Here is a 20,408-nt window from a genome sequence, read left to right on the forward strand (position 1 = left end):
CAAATCCACTGGCTCTTGTCTTATAGATCGGCTTTTTTCCGGTGTTTTCTGTGACTCTAATTTTACCAAATCCTGGCAGTCGGGAGCTTTGTGTAGGGCCTGAAATTTAACCACTGCAACCTTTATGATTGCAGTTCTCTTCTCTTTTAATAAACATTTATTAAGCACCTGTAGTTTACCAGGACCAGGGGAATATAAAAGTGAAAGAGGCCCTGCCCTAGAGGAGGAGCTTCATCTTCCACAGCCTGATGGAATAATCTGAAGCATCCCTAAATTGGTTATAATTTGGGAAGTGGGAGGGATCGATTGGTTTTATTTTCCTGCCCGAATGTGAGTCCATCCATGTAGGGGAGGAAGTTCAGGACCCATAGTTGGGTGGCCTTAAGCTGATCCTTTGCCTCTTGGGGCCTGTTATGTACCTTCTTTATAAAACAATGAAGTTTGTTTGACACTTGAGATGGATGCTTTCATAACAATGATCCGTGAAGCTAAGAGGTTCACGGGCAGAGGGTGCGGGACACAGAGCACGTGGGGACTCCAAACCCTCCACCCCCAATTCAAATATAGCAGTTCTATTTTTAAAAATCAAGCTTGGCAATTGGAATTCTTCCTAAGATTTCATTTGAAAAAGGCTCCACCATTAAAAACATGTTTGAAACCCCCTGCTCTAGATCAGGCTTTCTCAGCCTCAGCTCTTTTGACATTTTGGGTCCGGCGAATTCTTTGTTGTAGGGGCCCGGCCTGGGCATTGTAGGATGTTTAGCAGCATCCGTGGCCTTTACCCACACTAGTGCCCCCTCAAGTCAAAACGGTTAAAAATGTCTCCAGACATTGCCAAGCGTCGTCTGGGGTATAGAACCTCCACTAGTTAAGAACCATTAGTATAAAGCAAATAATGATTTCATTAGCAACTCGCAAACTTGTCACAGCTTTTTGTACAAAGTGCTGTTCTGAGGAACCATACACAAACTCAGTCCTGGTGATGGACCAGCTTTTCACTTATATGGCGAGATGAGTGAAACAATGCAGTCAGAGAAATGTCACAAGGCAACACAGTATTGCTTGTCACATGAAAGTTGCATATTAGCTAAAGCAATACATATGTGATCAATGAGTAGGTTGCAATTTCAGGTTGCAATTTCAATTGGCCTTTGCAACTTGAATCACGCGGTTTCTGGCTCCCTGCTGCCACCTGGTGGTAGTATGCTGAATATGCAGGGGCAGCCAGACATCAAAATGATGCCCTGTGGTGACAGCTTTGGGGTAGATCATGACCAGGACTAGCTCTGGAAGAACAATAATTTTCCCTAGAGGACAGCTGAGGTAAATCAAGCCCGTGATGGATCTGGAACTGGAGGTCTGATTTCTTGAATTCTATCAATGACTACTGCCACAAACATCTCTGAAGCCTCTACTGTGGGCCAAGTACTGTGCTTGAGGTGATGTGGATTCCAAGCTGAAAGGTGCAGCCCCTTCCCACCCGGTACCTCACAGTCTGGGTGAAGAGGGGGAGAGGGGTATAGAGTGCCGACCGTGTACAATAGTTCTGCCTGAGAAGTACTGTGGCAGGTAAGTCCAGGTGCTGTGGGATGCAGAGGTAGAGGTGGCCAAGCTAGCCTCAGGTGGCCCTTGGCAGTCTCAGATGGCAAATGGACGTCAAGCAGAGGTCACGGCAAGGGCAAAGGGCCCAAGAGATAGATGAGCAATTTACATCCCAGGAAGTGTAAGAAGCTCGTATGGTTGGTGCCTAAAAGAATGTGGTGGGGAGGGATGAGAGGTGGGGTTGGAGAGAGAGTCGGGGCAGGGCATCGAGGACAGACATGGTACATTAAGGAAGCACATGCTCTACAACCGAGGCACCATTTATGCTCTTAAACATGCTATGGTCATGTTCCACAGACCATTGATAAATGCTCAGTGATCTGGCTGATCAGTGACATCGAAAGAGTTTCTGGAGGGAGAGCCCATGAAGACCTTCTGAACGAGAGCATCAAAGCCTGCCAAAGGGGGTTCTGCAGGGACATGGCCCTGGTGGTCACCAAGACCGACAAGCTACACTTGCCGGAATACCTAAGGTACGGTGCTGGGCTTACAGGGATGCGGGCTTTCCTCCATGGGTCCTGACTGCCGTAATTACAGTAACAACAGAGCTTTGACTCATGGGCATTTCGGACTCAGGGAAGTGACCACTGGGGCTAAAAGAGAAGTCTGGGTGATTTCCTGGGACATCAGGACCCTTGGGTAGGTTGTCTTGGGAATCTTCCAGAGCAGCTGCTTAACGCCCAACAGGCTGTGCTCTACACAGCTCCAGGGGCACCACTCAGGTGTCTGAGATGCAAAGAGCAGCTCCTGGCATTTTACAGAGTGGTGGACCTGCCCGTCCCCCCAGATATGGGAAGTGTAGACGCCCCACAGCTAGTGGGCACTTCCTATAACACCGTCTGGCCCGGTACCGCTTTGAAGTGTCAAGATTCTGTTTCAGATTTGCCTCCTCCTGAGATTTTAAACCCATATGGAGCAAGGTTCTCAAAGGTTCAGAACTTGGCCCAAAGTAAAAGCATTCTTAGAGTCATACTCTAACAAAACATAATGAAGGGTAAGCATTTTAGAGCTTAATAGATGTTAATATACGTTGATTTCCATGCACATGTCTGTTCCCCCTGTAACTAGGTGGACTGGAACTTATCTTCCATGTTGGGGCACTCTGAAAGTGAAAGGGGTTGTAATTAATCTTTACAGAGGATCGCAGGTGTACACTGGTCTGTTCCGGGGACATAGGACATATGGTCATGGGCTCTACCCTTGCCAGTATTTCTCTGCTCTAACAAAAGCTTCTCCACCTGTCCCCTCTGCCGTATCCCCCCCACTTGAGTCTACTGTCTCCAGGAACTAACTAAGCAGAGAAAAATTCCTCAGTGAAGAAACAGACTAAGACTTTTCCCCCAACTTCTTGCTTTCTTGGTCTATGTTGGAATTTCAGCTCCATTATTTTCTTCCCTGCAATTCCATTCACCCCACTCCCGACCACAGAATAGTATCTCAAGTGCTCCCTTTCCAGTGCCAGCTCTAAAACTGAACATAATACAGTTGAACTTATTAAGTGTTTATTGAACACTGTGGTAGAGGCAGCAGATTCAGAGAGGCATCTTGTTTAGTCACTGAGGTCACTGTCTTAAAAGAGGATGAAAGGTTATATGAGAGGGACAAGTAAAGTACCATGGGACCTCGGAGAGTGAGGGTTACGTTTTGACTGGGCCAGGTGGTGAGGTCACAGAAAATTCCACCGATGACAATATATTGAGAAATTAAGATACTTTTTTCAAATGGACACCGGAGGTAGGTCAGAGCATTTGGACTGAAGAAAGAGCTTAGGGAGAGGCATAAAGGCATGACAGTATATGCTGCTTTCAGGGAAAGTCAAGACTGCTGTGACACATCATGAGATAAATAATTGTTACATTTCTCATTTCAGGGAAAGAAAAGTGGGAAGTGTAAGTATGGACTAGTTTTTTTTTTCTTTCTTTTTTAAAGCTCAATTGAGATATAATTGATAGACAAAAAGTTACACACATTTAATGTAAACATCTTGATGAGTTTGGACTTGTTATTCTTAAATAATACTTTTTATGACTAGTATTATATGATTCGAACACATGCACATTTGTCTGGGCCAGAGGAAGAGCTGCCCGCAAGATGTGCATCTTATCCCTTTATCACTCTTGATAACCCTAGACTCTTTGCCATGCTTTTATTTCTTTTCACAATCCAGCAAGCTATTCAAAGTCAGCGAGAGGCTGTTTTAGAAAGAAATGAAATGATAAAGCTACAAAGGAATAAAGTTCTCAAGGAAAAACTAAAGGTAAGTTAACAGATTCTCCTATGCATTTTTCTGCTTTTCAACCACTCAGATTTTGAGAAACACCTATTTGGTCTTGTGCGGTAGCAAGGGCAGAGGCTTTGGAGTAGACAACTTAGTCCTGCTGATTACTTTGTGACCTTAGGCAAATCACCGTACCTCTCTGAGCTTCCATTTTCTCATCTGTAAAATGGGGGAATAATAATATCTACTGCCTGTGATTGTTGGAAGGATTGAATGAGCATATGGCCTACTGAGAATTATGTGCAGATGAAATCAGGGATCACAGTGCAGGTTGAAGTGTGCTTGGCTAGAGGGATGCAGCAGGGCTGGGGGAACACAGAGGAAGGATGCCCCAGTCACACGGGCCACTGCGGGAGGCGGTGTTGAGGAGAAGTTCAGGGAAAACTTCTCAGCCTCTTCAGCAGAATTTTAAAGAACCAATAGTCTTGAGTGAGGTGAAGAAGTCGGACAAAATGTGTTTGATACAGAAGGAAGAACATGGTTGAAGAAAACTGCCACGCTTGGTGAATTATAGGCAAGTAGTTTTGAATAGCTCAGCAAGGGGCATACGCAGGAGTGTTGGGAGAAAAGCCCTGAGCTCTATTTTTCAAGCTTGAGTAATTGTTCTGTGGGAATCTTGCTGTTTCTTAAATTATTTTTATTATGCTGTCACTAAAATAGGTACAAACATAAAACTCCTTCCTGTAATAGTCTTATGCAACTATAAAACTGAAACCAACTTGAAGATGAAATATAAACAAAACAACTTAAATGTTATATCACAGTTAGTATAATGTGATAGAAGGGATGGTTTTGCTGAAACTAAACCTTCAGTGTTGGATTTAACAGTAAAAACACATGGCCTGAGGTCCAGTTCTATGTTTATTTGCTTTCTGTATTTTGACTTCAATTATATTGATGCAGAAAATGTCTGGCCTACAATGTGGAACTGGAAATTTCAGGGCTTTTGTTTCTAATTCAGAATAATCAGACTTCATACTCAAGCCAAAGTCTTCTACCGAGCAATTCTTGAATGTTGATTTTAATGAGGCAATAACTCAGTAAAGCTGTTCTTATTCTCTTTAATTGTTCTTCTTGGCATTAAAGAAATATGCATTTTATGAGGACCTAATTATATTGTTCCTAGAAGCAGAAACATAAAATACCTCAATACACAATTTACAATTATATTTATTGCTAAAAAATGTGGCAAATTGGTATGTACAAGATAGGGTCTGGGCAACAATACATCAGCTTGCAGGGTGACTGTGGTTTTGATTCTTATGGCACAAGTTCTTTTAGGTCTGCACACCTACACCTCTGATGGCTAGGTAACGCCTTCATTCTCCAACCACTTCTTTTCAGTTTGAATTATTGTGAGACCTTTATTTGTACTGCAGACCTTCATTTGGAGCAAATTTAATTTTGATCATAGAAAATATGAGTCAGAAGTTGATTATAGGGTAGCCACTCATAGAGATGTCTCTGCTTAGTTTTTTAATTATAAAAAAGAAAATTAAGAAAAATATTGTAAGAAAAATTTCAGGCTCCTGGGACTACACTTATTGATTTCAATTTGGAAATATTATGCATCTTAGAAAGGTGATTTTCTCGGGAATATGGAGAATGGATGGTGGGGAGAGGGGCTGGTGAAGATTGGATGTAGAAAGACCAGCTGGGAGGCTTTTTCTGTAATCTAGGTGGTGTTAAAAAAAAAAAAAAGAAGTGATAGGGCTTCCCTGATGGCGCAGTGGTTAAGAATCCATCTGCCAATGCAGGGGACATGGGTCAGAGCCCTCTGGGAAGATCCCACATGCTGCAGAGCAACTAAGCCCGTGCGCTATAACTACTGAGCCTGTGCTCTAGAGCCCGTGAGCCACAACTACTGAGCCTGCGTGCCACAACTACTGAAGCCCACATGCCTAGAGCCCGTGCTCCACAACAAGAGAAGCCACTGCGATGAGAAGGCCACACACCGCAACGAAGAGTAGCCCCCGCTCACCGCAACTAGAGAAAGCCGGCGCACAGCAACAAAGACCCAATGTAGGCAAAAAAAAAAAAAAAAAAAAGTGATAAGAGCCTGAACTAGGCAGTAACCATAGAAATAGAGTAGAGGAGATGCATTCAAGAACTAATAGGGGGTTCAGATCCATAGGTCTGGATGACTAACTGTATGTGGCAGGTAAAAGAAAGCTGGGCTTTGATGTTCTCAGGCACGTCTTTTTTTTTTTTTCAGGCATGTCTTTTGAGCTGATTATTATACAGTGTTTTGCCTTTGCTTTAGCAAATCTGTAAAGAAAACCTATGCTACTGCTCCAGTGCCTCTCTCCTTCACTCGCATATGACTACCACACTCATATTCTGACACCATATGTGTGGGGGTTTTCTTCACACCAAGCAATTCTCTCTGACACCAGCAGGGCACCTTACAGTTGAACTCAGTTTGACATGGTCTACCTGGAGATAGTGTCAGATCCCACAGGTTAAGGGTTTAGTCCCACAAGACTGCCTCCCACTTCAGATATGAATCGCAAGAAGTAGGTCCCCAGGTTACCCACAACTGCCTGACTTGGCTACAAATTGGTTCCCATGACCTCCTCTCCCTTGCATTATTGGGTTATTTGCTAGAACAGCTCACAGAACTCACAGTGAAACACTCACATTTACCAGTTTACTATATAATAAAGGATATGATAAGAGATGAACAGCCAGATGAAGAGATACATAGGGCGAGGTCTGGGAGGGTCCCCAGCGCAGGAACTTCTGTCCCCATGGAACTGGGGTGCATTGCTCTCCAAGTATGTGGATGTGCTCACAACCTGGAAGCTCTCCGAACCCCACACTACTGGGGTTTTATGGAGCTTCATCAGATAGACATGATCAATTATTAACTCCATTTCCAGCTCCTCTCCCCTCTCTGGAGAATGGGGGTGGGGGGTAGAAATTCCAAGGGATTTGGGAGCTCTGTGCTGGGAACTGGGGCCAAAGACTCAATGTTAGAATGAAACCCCCTATTTATAAGGGGTTTAGGAGCCCTGTGTTGGGAACTCAGGGCAGAGACCTGTAGATAGATAGATAGATAGAGAGATAGATAGATAGATAGAGATAGAGCTTATTATTTCATAATACCTTATTAGTTTACTCAGTTTGAGGATTATAATGAACTCATGGCTTTTCACAGAATTACTGTGTTCTTTTTGATGTTCAAGTTCACATCTTGGCCAAAGGGAGCCTTTAATTTTAGCTGGTTCCTTTTAGCATTACCCAGACATTAAAAAAATATATCTTTCCTCTCTGGCAACAAGAACATATTCAGGCCCATTTTCTTTTTCCCTGCCCCAAGGCATGGAACTATTACTATCAAAGAAACTTGGGTTTCTTTTAGCAGAGAATAATATTAAAAATAAAAGTTGGGGTGCAAAGGGTACATATCAAATAATTCATACAAGTAAAAGAAGTGGACAGGGTGATGTCACTGCAAAGTCATTTTAATGACAAAGCTAGAAAATATAGATTTTTTTAAAAATGGGGTTGCAACTAGTTCAAAAAGATACATGCACCCCAATGTTCATAGCAGCGTTATTTACAATTGCTGAGACTTAGAAACAACCTAAGTCTCCATCAACAGATGAATGGATAAAGAAGTTGCAGTGTATATATGTGTGTGTATATATATATATGTAGATAAATAGATAGATAGAGATATATACACACACATACATACATACAGTGGAATACTACTCAGCCATAAAAAAGAATGAGATTTTGCCATTTGCAGCAACATGGATGGACTTGGGGGGCATTATGCTAAGTGAAATAAGTCAGAGAAAGATAAATACTGTATGATAATGGCTTATATATGGAATCTGAAAAATACAACAAACTATTGAATATAATGCAAAAGATGCAGACTCACAGATATAGAGAACAAACTAGAGGTTACCAGTGCGGGGGAGGGAGGGGCAATATAAGGGTGGAAGAGTGAGAGGTAGAAACTATTGGGTGTAAGATAGGCTCAACATGGGGAATATAGCCAATATTTTTTAATAACTGTAAATGAAAAGTAACCTTTAAAAATTGTATAAATTTTTTAAAAAATGGGGCTACAAATTATATTCCTGATTTCAATCTAACTCCAACTTTACTATATGCTTTTTTTTTTTTTTTTTTTTGGCGGTATGCGGGCCTCTCACTGTTGTGGCCTCTCCCGTTGCAGAGCACAGGCTCAGGACGCGCAGGCTCAGCGGCCATGGCTCATGGGCCTAGCTGCTCCGCGGCATGTGGGATCTTCCCGGACCGGGGCACGAACCCGTGTCCCCTGCATCGGCAGGCGGACTCTCAACCACCGCGCCACCAGGGAAGCCCTACTATATGCTTTTTGATTCTGCTTCCATCTTGTGTCACTTCTATTTTGAGCTTCCAGGTTTTCTCCTTTCTTATATACAATATCTTCTTACAAACTTAATACATTATGCTATATATAGTTATTAAAAACCATGTGTGTAAATGATAACAGTGGCTCATCTTTCTATAGGATAATCTGATGAGCATCTACTTAGCTCTTGGATCCTACCCTCCAACTGTAACTGTTTCTACTTCTCTTTAACAATAATACGGAACCTGCTACTGTAGCCATCCCGTTGACACTATAAAAATATTTCTTTGGATTACAATAACAAGAAGTGTAAACGAATCTTCAATAATTTTTAGAAAAGATATACAAAATTTAGAGCAAAATTTTAAATAATGCAAACACCTGGGTAAAGCTAGGAATACTCCTTTCAACTATTTTAAAACTCTACTAACATTTAATTGCACATTAGTTTTATCTCCCAGTAGAAAGTGGGGTCAACTTTCCCTAAACATTTTCCTAGAGTCAAAACTCTATCAAGCAGGGAAAAAATAATAATCTTGGCAGCTCCTTTATATAACTTTAGTCCTGACTAGAGTGTGGGGCTTCTAGCAATCTGTATTCCAGCCTTGACTAGATGGGCTCACAACTTGAGATGCAGAGATCTTACAGAGATGCAGCTTCTTGCCTCTCCCAGTGGACCACTCACTCAGCTTTTTTATATCTTTGCATCAGAAGAAGGTTGACAACTCCCTACTGTGTTCTACCGCCCCCATATACCCATGCATACACATGCATACTCTTTATGGCTTTTCTCTTTTAAGTGAGAAGAATGAAGGATTAGGAAACATCATTTATGTGTCATTCTAGTATGACTTCTCTGTGGTGATGTTTTTCTAATCATAAAAATATTCTCATATGATTCTTAATTCCTTGACATTTAAAACCATCATTTGCTTAAACATTACTCTGCATTTAAATGTGTAGGATGACTAACCACCCAGTTAAGAAACTTGCGCTTTTATAGGACCTTTGCCCAGTGTTGTGAACAGTCAGCTCTCTGTTTAAAAAACAAAAAAGGCCCAATGTGTACCATTTGCCGATTCCTGTGGTGTAAATGTTCCCTTGCCAGTTTCAAGCTACCGAGTGCTGGTGCTGAGGGGGGGAGCTGGGAGGAGCTGTGTACGGTGGATGCTCAGGAGCTGGTCCAAGCTGGCTCCTGCCCATCACTGCCTTTGTCAGGGCTGAGCTTATTTTTCCAAAATGGCCCCTGGTACTTTCCCCCCTCTGAACATTTAAATATACCTTTTTAAAAAAATGAGGTGTAGTTAATTTATGATGTGTTAGTTTCAAGTGTACAGCAAAGTGATTCAGTTATAATATCTATATCTATCTATCAATCTATCTAATCTTTTTCAGATTCTTTTCCTTTATAGGTTATTACAAGATATTGACTATAGTTCCCTGTGCTATACAGTAGGTCCTTGTTGTATACCTATTTTATATATAGCAATGTGTATATGTTAGTCTCAAACTCCTAATTTATCTCCCCCCCACTATCCCCTTTGGTAACCATAAGTCTGTATTCTATGTCTGTGAGTCTATTTCTGTTTCGTAAATAAGTTCATTTGTATCATTTTTTTAAAATTTCACAAATAAATATCATACGGTATTTGTTTTTCACCGCCTGACTTATTTCACGTAGCATAAGGCCCTCCAAGTCCATCCATGTTGCTGCAAATGGCATTATTTCATTCTTTTTTATGGCTGAGTAGTATTCCATTGTATATATACCACATCTTCTTTAACCATTCATCTGTCGATGGACATTTAGGTTGCTTCCATGTCTTGGCTATTGTAAATAGTGCTGCTATGAACATAGGGGTGCATGTATCTTTTGGAATGACAGTTTTCTCCAGATATATGCCCAGGAGTGGGATTGCTGGATCCTATGGTAACTCTATCTTTAGTTTTTTAAAGTTAAATACACTGTTGAACTATTTTCTCTATACATTTCCTTCTAGAATTGCTATTTTTTTTAACTCCCAAGAGAATCTCTGCAACAGTGTCCTCACAACCTCTGACCTTGTAAGGCGGACAGATGGGAACATTTGACACTGGGACTATTGCTTGTTCCTTACAGGGCTTGTGCAGAACTGAAAGCGAATGAGCTAAAGTTTGCTGAAGGCTCTTGTGGAGCATGTGCATGGTTGCCTTTGTGGCGGTTGAGTTATTCTGTTCTCTGTGTGCCTCTCTCACTTCAGAGGAAGCTGCCAACTGACTCCAGGGTTCTGGAAGACTCAGAGCTGGTGTACACGGTCAGCGCCCAGGAGTACTGGCAGCAGGCTCTCCTCACCGAGGAGGAAACCGGTAATTTATACATATATATATTTTTCATCTCAATCACTCCAATTCTCAGAATTAAGCTTGGCACTCTGAATTTCCCGTTCTAGAACTTTCTGTGCCGCACTTCTAGTTTGCCACAGTTTCTATACCTATGAGCAGCTATATGCGTGTTTGTCTCTGCATTGTTGTGGTGCCTGAGACCACAATTCCTTTCTCCTCCAAATCTTACGATGAGTTGTCATTTCCTTAGTGTTTGCCTTGAGAGTCCTTGCTCACCCAGGGACAGGTAGAAAAAGCATCCATGGCATGCTTTTTCTTTGGGGGTGGGGTGGGGTTAGAGAACATGGCTGCTTTCTTCAGAGAACTTGAAATTTACATGAAGAGCTAATATAGTAAGTCCCCTACATACGAATGAGTTCCATTCCGAGAGCGCGTTCGTAAGTCCAGTTTGTTCGTAAGTCCCATAAAATTAGCCTAGGTACCCAACTAACACAATTGGCTATATAGTACTATATTGTAATAGGTTTATAATACTTTTCACACAAATAATACATAAAAAACAAACACAAAAAATAAAGAAAACATTTTTAATCTTACAGTGCAGTACCTTGGAAAGTACAGTAGTACAGAACAACAGCTGGCATCCAGGGGCTGGCATGGAGTGAACAGGCAAGAAGAGTTACTGACTGGAGGAGAGGGAGGAGGTGGGAGATGGTAGAGCTGAAGGATGGTCAGCAATAGGAGATGGAGGGTAGGCTGCAATGTCACTCACGCCTGACGTTGATGGCGCAGGTTCTGGTTCCTTGCTGGAACCAGATGCACGTTTGCATCTTTGAAAGTTTGCAGCGTGAAGGTTCGTAAGTAGGGGACTTACTATACTAAGCCACGTGCAAAAATCAAAGTAAAAATGAGGCTAGTTCTATGGTGCTCTGAGTACAGCAGAAATTCAGAGAACCCAGGACCTGTGTGACTGGATTACTGAAGGAAAGCTGGGTGAGGAGGCAGGATCCGAGCTTGACCTTGACCTCAGCTGAAAATGGTTAAAAATGTGCCTATATGTCGCTAGACATGGTTGAGCGTCAAAGGCGATTAAGGAGCAGAAGATGTGAAAAGTTGCCAGAAATGGGGAACTGCTTGAACAAGGATATCAAAGAAATAATCAGCATGGCACAGGCAAGGAATAATATAGAAACATTTCCACTTACAGGGATAATGGGGGGAAAGTAGCTTGACATCTATTATCTTCCGACTAACAGAGGATTCGGACTAAGATACGTGTCTAATCTGGAATTGCACTTGTCAGAGGTCCTACCCTTTCTACAGCAAGCATGCGCTATTTTGATGTTAATCGTTATTTGATATAGATAGAAAAGTCTAGCGGGACCAAATGGCTGAGGCTCTAGAAGTGTGAGCCCCGGGTTCTATATACTATCCAGGTAACTACCATCCAGAGGGAAGTGCCCGTTTTCTTACCCAGCCTGAACTTTTCCACAGAGTTTGTTCTCTACCACTGAATAAAATTAGCATGCATCACTGCTGATCTACCATGCATAGCTGCTGATCCTAGACTGGGGAAAACAGATAGGTTGGTTTAGTGAGCAACCCACCCGCATAGGACCTCAGCGGAAGTTAATTCAGACAGCCAGCGTGATCTGTTAATGTTTAAGAATTCTATTTCCCACCAGCTCTGGCCTTTTCAAATTGTTTGTGCTGCCTGTGAATTCCAGAAATCCCCAAGTTAAGAGAATATATCAGGAGAAGGCTCTTGGATAAGAAGAGGAGGATGGTGACCAAGTATGTCACTGAAGCTTTTGGCCTGTTTCTGCTCACGGACAGTTTCAGCTGCACGGACAACCTGCAGGTAGGAAGCCCCCTGGGCTGTGTGTCCTCTGCCTCCTGGCCTGGGCGGAATGCTCCCTCTTACCAAGTTAGAAAATTAACTCACCGTAATCTTCCTTTTCTCATCAGAGGAAGACCCTAAGCTTAGAGAATCTAAAGAGAGCAGAAAGAGAATTCGAGGGTTAACATTGTAACCTTTGAGTAAAAAAAAAAAAAAAAAGAAAAAAGAAATAATGTTTTACCTATGACAGATGGGCTGAGAGGAAAAGGTAAAAATCGTCACTTTTGCCTCTCCTGAGACTTGAATCAAGTAGAATGTGTTTAATGGCAGGAGGGATTTGCCTACTTCTACTGGAATATGTCAGTTCTTGGTTATCCTAAAGAGGCATGTGTGCACATACAGCCCAAAAAACTTTCTTCTGCCTGTGGACTTCGTGCATGGCCTGGTGCTGTCAGAATCTCAAACTCAGAGCAGCGTGGTTATATAATGTGAGAGGAAGGAAAAGAGGAGGGCCTTTCAGCAGAGAGATATTATCTTCATGGTCTAGAATGCAGGTCTTCTGAATAACCAGTTAAAAATGACTTTTTTCATAGTAGTGGACAAAGTTTATCTTTTTGATGGATGAATTCTTTTTTACCCTAAGATAAGAGGGATAAGCTGCTAAATTCGAGGTTTGGGAGAGTTTGGGAGAAAACTTTGTTGCTGGAATCAATCACCAACTGCATTGTTTCCTTGTGAGGGAATGAAAATACAAACAGACAAGCACATATAAAGACAGAACTCTGACCCACAGCCTGCAGCAAGCTGCCTGGGAAACCAACCCCCCATCTACAATGAACAGCTCAGGAAGCCAGCCTGCTCTAAAACTTGTAGGAAGTTAGACCGCTATCTCTAGTAACAATCTAAGAAGCTAAACAATAACTTCTGAAACAATCAGCCCCAAATGGCCAGACCTTTGTTAAGGACTGATGGCTTCCCTTATCCTTTTTTTTTTTTTTTAACTGTCATCCATATTTTATGGCAAAGAGATTGCCATTTCTCTTAGGTGTTTTAACATACGAGCAATGGCTGCTTACAAAACGGAAAAGAAAACTTAAACAACCTGAAACACACAAAAACAACCCATCAGATTCAGATGACAGAAGTATGGCTGGAAGGTTACATCTCCCATCCAAACTAAACCCTTTAGCAACGACTGCATTGCCTTTAATTCTGCAAATGACAGTCTCCCAGCAGGCTGCATTATTCTGATCCCACACATCCTCAGTATAATTGGCTGCCCATGAAACTCTCATCACAGACCGCCTTGTTAGCTCATGGGCTTCCCTAATCTTTATCCCTGCTTCCAACTGAGGACCAATCAAGAAAAGATAAATATGCATCCTCATGAATCACATAAGATCCCTGCTTTGAGGTCTCCACCTACGGCTGCCCCATGCCAGGGGCCTCTGATCAGGGCACCAGAAGCCTTCCCATCCCTCTGCTTGCCTTTGAGTGTCTGCCAAACGCAAGTGATGGCCACAGACTCTCTTGCTATAGCAAGCTCTAAATTAATAGCCTTTGTGTGTTCTCATTTGGTTGGTATTTCTTTATTTCCACACTTGCTGTCAGCTATCAGGTTTGCACAGCCAAGCTGTCTGACTTCTTGTTATGCAGAATAGGGAAAGGGGAGAGAAATGTACCGGTGGGGCTGGTCCTGAGAATGTGGGACAGTGAACCTGGGAGGGCCCTGTGGAGTGATGAGCAGAGGCAGCTGGTGGGGACCTGACTTCAGTGTGAAAAGTAAGCAATGTCAACTCTTTTACTTTTAATTAATTAATTAATTAATTAATTTTTGGCTGTGTTGGGTCTTCGTTGCTGCGCGTGGGTTTTCTCTAGTTGCGGCGAGCGGGGGCTACTCTTTGTTGCGGAGCGCGGGCTTCTCATTGCGGTGGCTTCTCTTGTTGCGGAGCACGGGCTCTAGGCACACGGGCTTCAGTAGTTGCGGCGTGTGGGCTTCAGTAGTTGTGGCTCGAGGGCTCTAGAGTGCAGGCTCAGTAGTTGTGACGCACGGGCTTAGTTGCTCCGCGGCATGTGGGATCTTCCCGGACCAGGGCTCGAACCCGTGTCCCCTGCATCGGCAGGTAGATTCCCAACCACTGTACTACCAGGGAAATCCCAGCAATGTCAACTCTTGATGGTCCACGCAGTGTCAGTCAAATGTCCACATTTTAGAAATTAAAAGTGCCATATGAAAGTGCCATATAGAGTAAGATTCACCATCTTTTTCATCGTATCTCTTATTCCTTGTTTGGGTCTAGTTCTGTGTAAGAAAAAAGAAACCCTCCTGGAATCTGAGATTTTCCAATTTGACTTTTGTCCTCTGAAATACTAGTGAACGTTTTGACATTCTAACTTCCCCCCAAAATTCTTTGGGGTGAAAGTTGCCTCTCTGCTCAGCAAAAGATTTTTGGAAGTGCTGATGGAAAACGAATCGGATGTGGTGCTGTGTGTGGTTGGTTTATTTTATAAACACCAGGACAAAGCATTTTGCAATCGAATTTGGAGCATGGTATGGAGGTGCAACCCGTGTAGGGGCTCAGTCCCTCCTTGTAGCCAGACTGCAGGTGATGGAAGACACAGAGGAGGGGGCTGGCTGGCACTTCCGTGATAGCCTTTTAGAAGGAGTTGCCAGCAGGCTTACTCAACATTCTTTGGCCTCAGATATTGGTCTCAGTCTTAGTTCTCTGACGGAAAGCTGGAAGGCAAGAGTTTGTCAGTTCCTTTGCATTCTGGAAAAAAAAAAATCAAATCTAAAAATATATGTGACAGATCATTTTTTAAGATTGTGACTCAAACCAAAAACTTTAGAGTTTGGATAGTTAGTGATTTTAAATGAACAGGGATCTAGTCTTTATTTTTAAGAATCAATGGGAAGTTGATTATGACGATCTCAATGTTGAATGAGTCCTGCATTTATTCATAGTAGATGCCAGCCTTTCCCTTTCTCACTGCTCTTTTATTTCCAGCCCCTTCCCTTCTTATCATTCTTTTGCTTCTTCAACAAGGATTCTTTGAGAGTGAGCCTTTGTGAGAATCTTGCCCGTGGAGTTTCTTCTCATGACTTTTTTCTTCTTTCATTTTGATCACTAGTGACACGACAACAAACTCCAAAGAATCTAGAGGGAACTCTGGGGGAGAAAGTATGGCTTATAGAATTCTAACTAGTGAAAACTCTGAAACTCCCCAGGGCTTGCCTGAAGCGGAATAGTTTCCATAAACTTCTAAAACTCCTCTATTCTGAGACTCAGGGTATAGGAGTTTGAGGTTGTTTTCAGGATCATTCAGCCCCATTCACTTACTTCACAGACGATGCCCTTGCGATCCAGAGATGCTAAGTCATCTCTGTAAGGTCACACCTCAATTCAAGAGATATTTCTGTCATAACATTTGGAATACACTTTAAAAGCCTACGTTATCCAGCCATTTCTCCACGCCACTCATTCTCCCCAGAAATGTTTATGGACCGTGCTCTCTGTGCCCTGCCTTGGAATAAACAAACATGAACAACAGAGTCTGTCTCTCCAGCAAGGTCCTGGCCCAGGGCAGGAGACACATGGCCTGAGAGAGACATAGCACAGCAGGGGTGTCCTAAATGCAACGGGAGCCCAGGAAAGAGCGCCCCAACTCTGCCCGGGGAGTCAGGGAGAGCATCACATGGGAAGTGACTTTTGAGCTTTGGGAGTATGAGAACATGGGAGGAGCACATGCAAAGGACCAAAAGGATGGCACGTTTGGGGAATGGTAGAAAGTTCAGAGGCAGCTACGTGGGAGGACCTTTTGGGCAAACAGAGAGCTGGTGGTGCTGGAGAAATTGATTGAGTTCTGGCCACGAAGGACCTTAAGTGATGAGCTAAGGAGTGTGGTTTCTTTCCACTGCAGTCAGGCACCATGTGGTCCCCAGGGTTCTCATACAGGGTACAGACACTACAGAGTTCCCAGTTTGGAACCCAGAGGTCAAGGCTGCCCCTGGCGGTCACTCCCTCGTATTACTTGAATAGATATTTTCTTCCCTGACTAGGCTATTCTCCTTTGAAGCAGGAACCAAGTCTTTATTTTTGTGCTCCTGTAGCTTTGCTGTTTATTTAAAGCAGGATCCAGAAGATCAGTATTACCTGGGGCTCACTAGCAATGTAGAATCCCAGGCCCTTGGGTTTGAACCAACTCTTCTGATGGTTTATATGCACGTTAAAGTTTGAGAAACCCGCTCCTCCAAAACTGCTTTGTGCACGAAGTTCATTAAATATTTGTTGAATCAGATGTCATTGGAAAAATCTCTTTTGATGACAATTGGATTTTTAAAGAATATTTACTCTTTCAAGTAGCCTAATGGGTTAAGCCCCAGGAAAAGTTGCAGGAGGATATATTTGTTTGATTCTCCAATCCCACAAAGCTTAAGGAGGTCTGTGCCCTGAAGGGTGCCTTACGGGGATGACAGGGAGGAGTCCACCGTGGGTGATCTGCTCAAGCTAAATCTTGTGTTGGTGACAGACTTAAAGAAAGCAGAGTTGGAGGAGATGGTGCCTTTAGGGAGGGGGTGGCCTCATGTTCCTGATGGCCCTTGTTCCTAGAACGAACACTTGCACGTGAGTGGCCTGCGGAGATTTGTGGAAGAGAAGATACAGCTGCTGGAGAAGGCCATCGACCAGTGCTTTGCCCACATAGTGCAGCCTCTGCAAGAAGGGGTCCAAAATGCCAGGAGTTCCTACCGACAGATCCTTGGGGTGTGCCTGGTGGTGAGTGACCCTCTAAAAAGAAAAGCCGTGATGTTCGGTGAGGCCTGCCTGATTCTCCACCTTTTTTCACTATGCCATTGCTTTTGAAAGAAATAAAGAGCTAGAAGAAATTAGGAGAGAGTGAAAATTGCACACAGGAAAGCATATTGAGTGAATTGTTTGTGCATTGTGAGGACGCAGGGAAGGGTACATGCGCAGCCGAAAGAATTGGAATTTAGGATCCAAGGGTCTTGTTTGGAATGCCAGCCCCACCAAACATCCTCTCTGTAGGCCTGGGCAAGGCCCTAAACCCACTTAAGCCTGTTGGGATTTTTCTTCTGTAAAATGGGGATGGTAAACACTTGCCCAATCTATTTCACAGGGCTGATGTAAGTATCAATTAGATACACAGTAAGAAAGCACCCTATAATCTCTCACTTGTTGTTTTATCTTTTCAAATTGTTGTTTTATCTTTTCATAATTCAATAGTTATATGGGGTTTCTAAGGGATGAGAGATAAGAAATGTGTGTGGTTGTTTAAGCCATGAAGTTTGGGGTAATTTGTTTCATAACGATCGGCAACGAAGTGACCCTGGAGAGAACTGCTTCTATACGATGGTGGAAGATCCCAGATCACAAAAAGTGAATGAGTGGGTGGGTGCTGAGAAGGTGAAGGCATGAGGTGGGGACCAGTCCTCTGAGACAATGTGCTTGTGGAGGAAGAAGCAGCACCAGGCACCTTCAGGCTGTCACCAGAGCTTCATCCCAGGAACTGTCCCCGCCCTCCTCAGCCCTTCAATGGCTTCTTTACTCTGTGACTATGGGCACAACCCAGGGCGTTCCTATTTGATAAGCAACTTGCCCTTGCGATCAGATATTTGGGCAGACATGTATATACTAACGTCATATCTTTAGGTAACATAGTAAAATGGCCGAAATGTCTAATCATACGAGAATGCTAATGATATGATACACCCATATGACATTACGTGGTTATTCCAATAATTTTTTGGAAGTATTTACAATGAATTCAGGAAATGCTCATGTTATAATATTAAGCAAAAATGGCAGAATATTAAAATAGAGATAGATGATAGATTGATATGGGAAGATAGATATGGATAGATAGATAGAGACAGTATGATGCCAGTTGTACCATGCTACATGGCCATTCACTGAAAACATATATCATTGATTAATGATCACAAAGACCTCTACTGAAATTTCAGTCAGTGCAAATGTATTTTTTATTCTCTTTACTGAGGATCAATCACGATGTGGCTAAAATTTGTCAAGTCTCTTATAGCTCTAGCTTCATATTATTTTTTTCTTCCGATGTGTGAGTTTATGTCTCTGGGAGAAAATATTACAAAGAGATACACATCAAGTTACGTCTTATCAAATATGTAATAAAAAGCGTAAAACATCGAGGCTGTGCTCGGAAAACCTAAAACACATACTCGCGGTAGAGTCAGAGCACACTTTCATTTAATAACTGCTCATTTAGCACTTATTTATCAAGCATGACCTATACCAGGACCAGATGGTGAGGACATCACGATGGATGAAACATCGGGCCTGATCTTAACCAGCTGATGGTCCAGTTTAGCAGCCTGATGAGTAAAGAGACAAACGCAAAGCTGTATGTAAGCAGAGAGCAGAGGATGCTTTGGGAACCCAGGGCAGGGGCACCTGCCAACTTGAGGTGTGACTGCTGTCCTCTCTGTGTAGCTTAATAATACATTGAAAGACCATGTCTCTGCTCTTCCCTGTGATTCTTGGTAATGGTGTTTGGCCAAAGGCAGTGCAGCTCTGATCCCGTGAATTCTAGGTAACACCTACTAACTCCACTATCTTATTGTTTAATTATCCAGAGGAGTAGAGGAAACCAGGGTTTTCACCAGACTCTGAAAGCGGTTTGCCTGAAAAACGGTATCTATGCCTCCAGGACTCTTGGGAGAATAGATCTGAACGAAGCCATCACGCAGCCCATCTATGAACAGATTGATCCTGTTTTTGGAGGCATTTTTAGGTAAAGGATCCTTCACTTGGATCCTCTGTGAACAAACATCCGAAGAACGCTCATCTTTAAGAATTTGTACTTTGGATCTGGAAGGGTCCGGAGTAGCTTGCAACTTGAGGAGGAAAACTTAGTCTTTGGCAAAACACAAAAGCCTTAGTTTGGTTTACTTAAAAATTTCCTGTGGTGACCTGGAGTGCAGCTGGAGATGCTGCTTTCAGATTAATTTTATGATTCCCATTATTTTTCAAATATCTCCTACATGCACCGGGGATCTGAGCCCGGGACAGGGGTATTTTGGTTGGAGAGTGTGGAGTTAAGGAAACACACGGCCTTCGTAAATTTCCCTGAATGAGAAAAGGAAAAGTGGCTCACGATGACTCTGCTTGCTTTTGACACACAGAGCGCTCACACCGCGTGGGGTGGGGGGCTTGAACCTTCACAGCGCCCCGTCCTTCCCTTTTTCCTTGACCTCCAATCCTTTTCTCCATCCACAGAAACAGTCTCTCCTAATCCCCAGCCTGTCCCCAGTCTCCCTCCTTTGCCCCTGGCATTTCACCTGGCCTACCACCCTCTCCTGTTTGAGCCATTCTACCTTTGCTCGATTCTTACTCAGTGCCTCCACCCCCGTGCCCCCAACCTTCCTTTAAATGTGTTTGGAATCCTGCGATTCTACCTACGCTCACCCACCCGTTTTACACATCTGTAGGGTAAACTCCAAATTCCTTGGAACGGCCTTCAAGACATTCCACCTGCTTCCAACTGGCCTTTCCCATCTCTCCCCACCCCCCTGTCAGTGTCAACCCCTGGCTTTAACCAGCCTGAGGACAGCAAAGAGCAACTGAGATGTACCAGGGACTTGTGCTAAGCACTTTGCATGCATCATGTCATCACATCCTCCCCATAACCCTCTGAGGCGGCTCTGGTCTTCTTACAAGTGAACACACTGCCATTCGGAGGAATCGTATAGTTTTCCCAGGGTCACCCGGCTCATAAGAAGAGAGCTAGGACTTCAAGCCTCTGCCCTCTCCTCTACTCACCTGATGCTTCTTATTCCTGGGATGTCCTGAAACCTAGTTCACTATGTCGTCCCTGTGGAGAATGCCTCCTCCTTCTTTTCACGTCCCTAAATCTTATCCATCTTTTAAGGTGTAGTTCGTCCCACCCTTTCAAGTGGGAACACCTGGGCAGCAGAAAGACTATGAGTTTTGAGGTTAAACAGATCAGTGCCCAAGGTC

At 43.2% G+C, this 20,408-nt stretch overlaps 1 protein-coding gene across 15 annotated transcripts in view; it reads left to right on the forward strand.

Annotated features, from left to right (window-relative positions):
- Nucleotides 1–20,408, forward strand: part of NUGGC (nuclear GTPase, germinal center associated) — a 47,749-nt gene that overhangs the window by 18,506 nt on the left and 8,835 nt on the right. For all 15 annotated transcript variants that reach the window (XR_002647527.3, XM_022594972.2, XM_022594974.3 and 12 more), the window contains 7 exons: nucleotides 1,900–2,075; nucleotides 3,473–3,491; nucleotides 3,770–3,859; nucleotides 10,475–10,580; nucleotides 12,284–12,417; nucleotides 17,007–17,171; nucleotides 19,025–19,182. Coding sequence is in view for 14 of the 15 variants with exons in the window: in XM_022594972.2 (XP_022450680.1) it covers nucleotides 1,900–2,075; nucleotides 3,473–3,491; nucleotides 3,770–3,859; nucleotides 10,475–10,580; nucleotides 12,284–12,417; nucleotides 17,007–17,171; nucleotides 19,025–19,182 (848 nt within the window). In the remaining variant the exon portion in view is untranslated. The remainder of the gene's footprint in view (nucleotides 1–1,899; nucleotides 2,076–3,472; nucleotides 3,492–3,769; nucleotides 3,860–10,474; nucleotides 10,581–12,283; nucleotides 12,418–17,006; nucleotides 17,172–19,024; nucleotides 19,183–20,408) is intronic.

This window comes from Delphinapterus leucas, chromosome 6, assembly GCF_059928025.1.
Source record: "Delphinapterus leucas isolate spDelLeu-1000000601 "Yukka" chromosome 6, BTC_Dleu_Yukka2, whole genome shotgun sequence".
Lineage (NCBI taxonomy): Eukaryota > Metazoa > Chordata > Mammalia > Artiodactyla > Monodontidae > Delphinapterus > Delphinapterus leucas.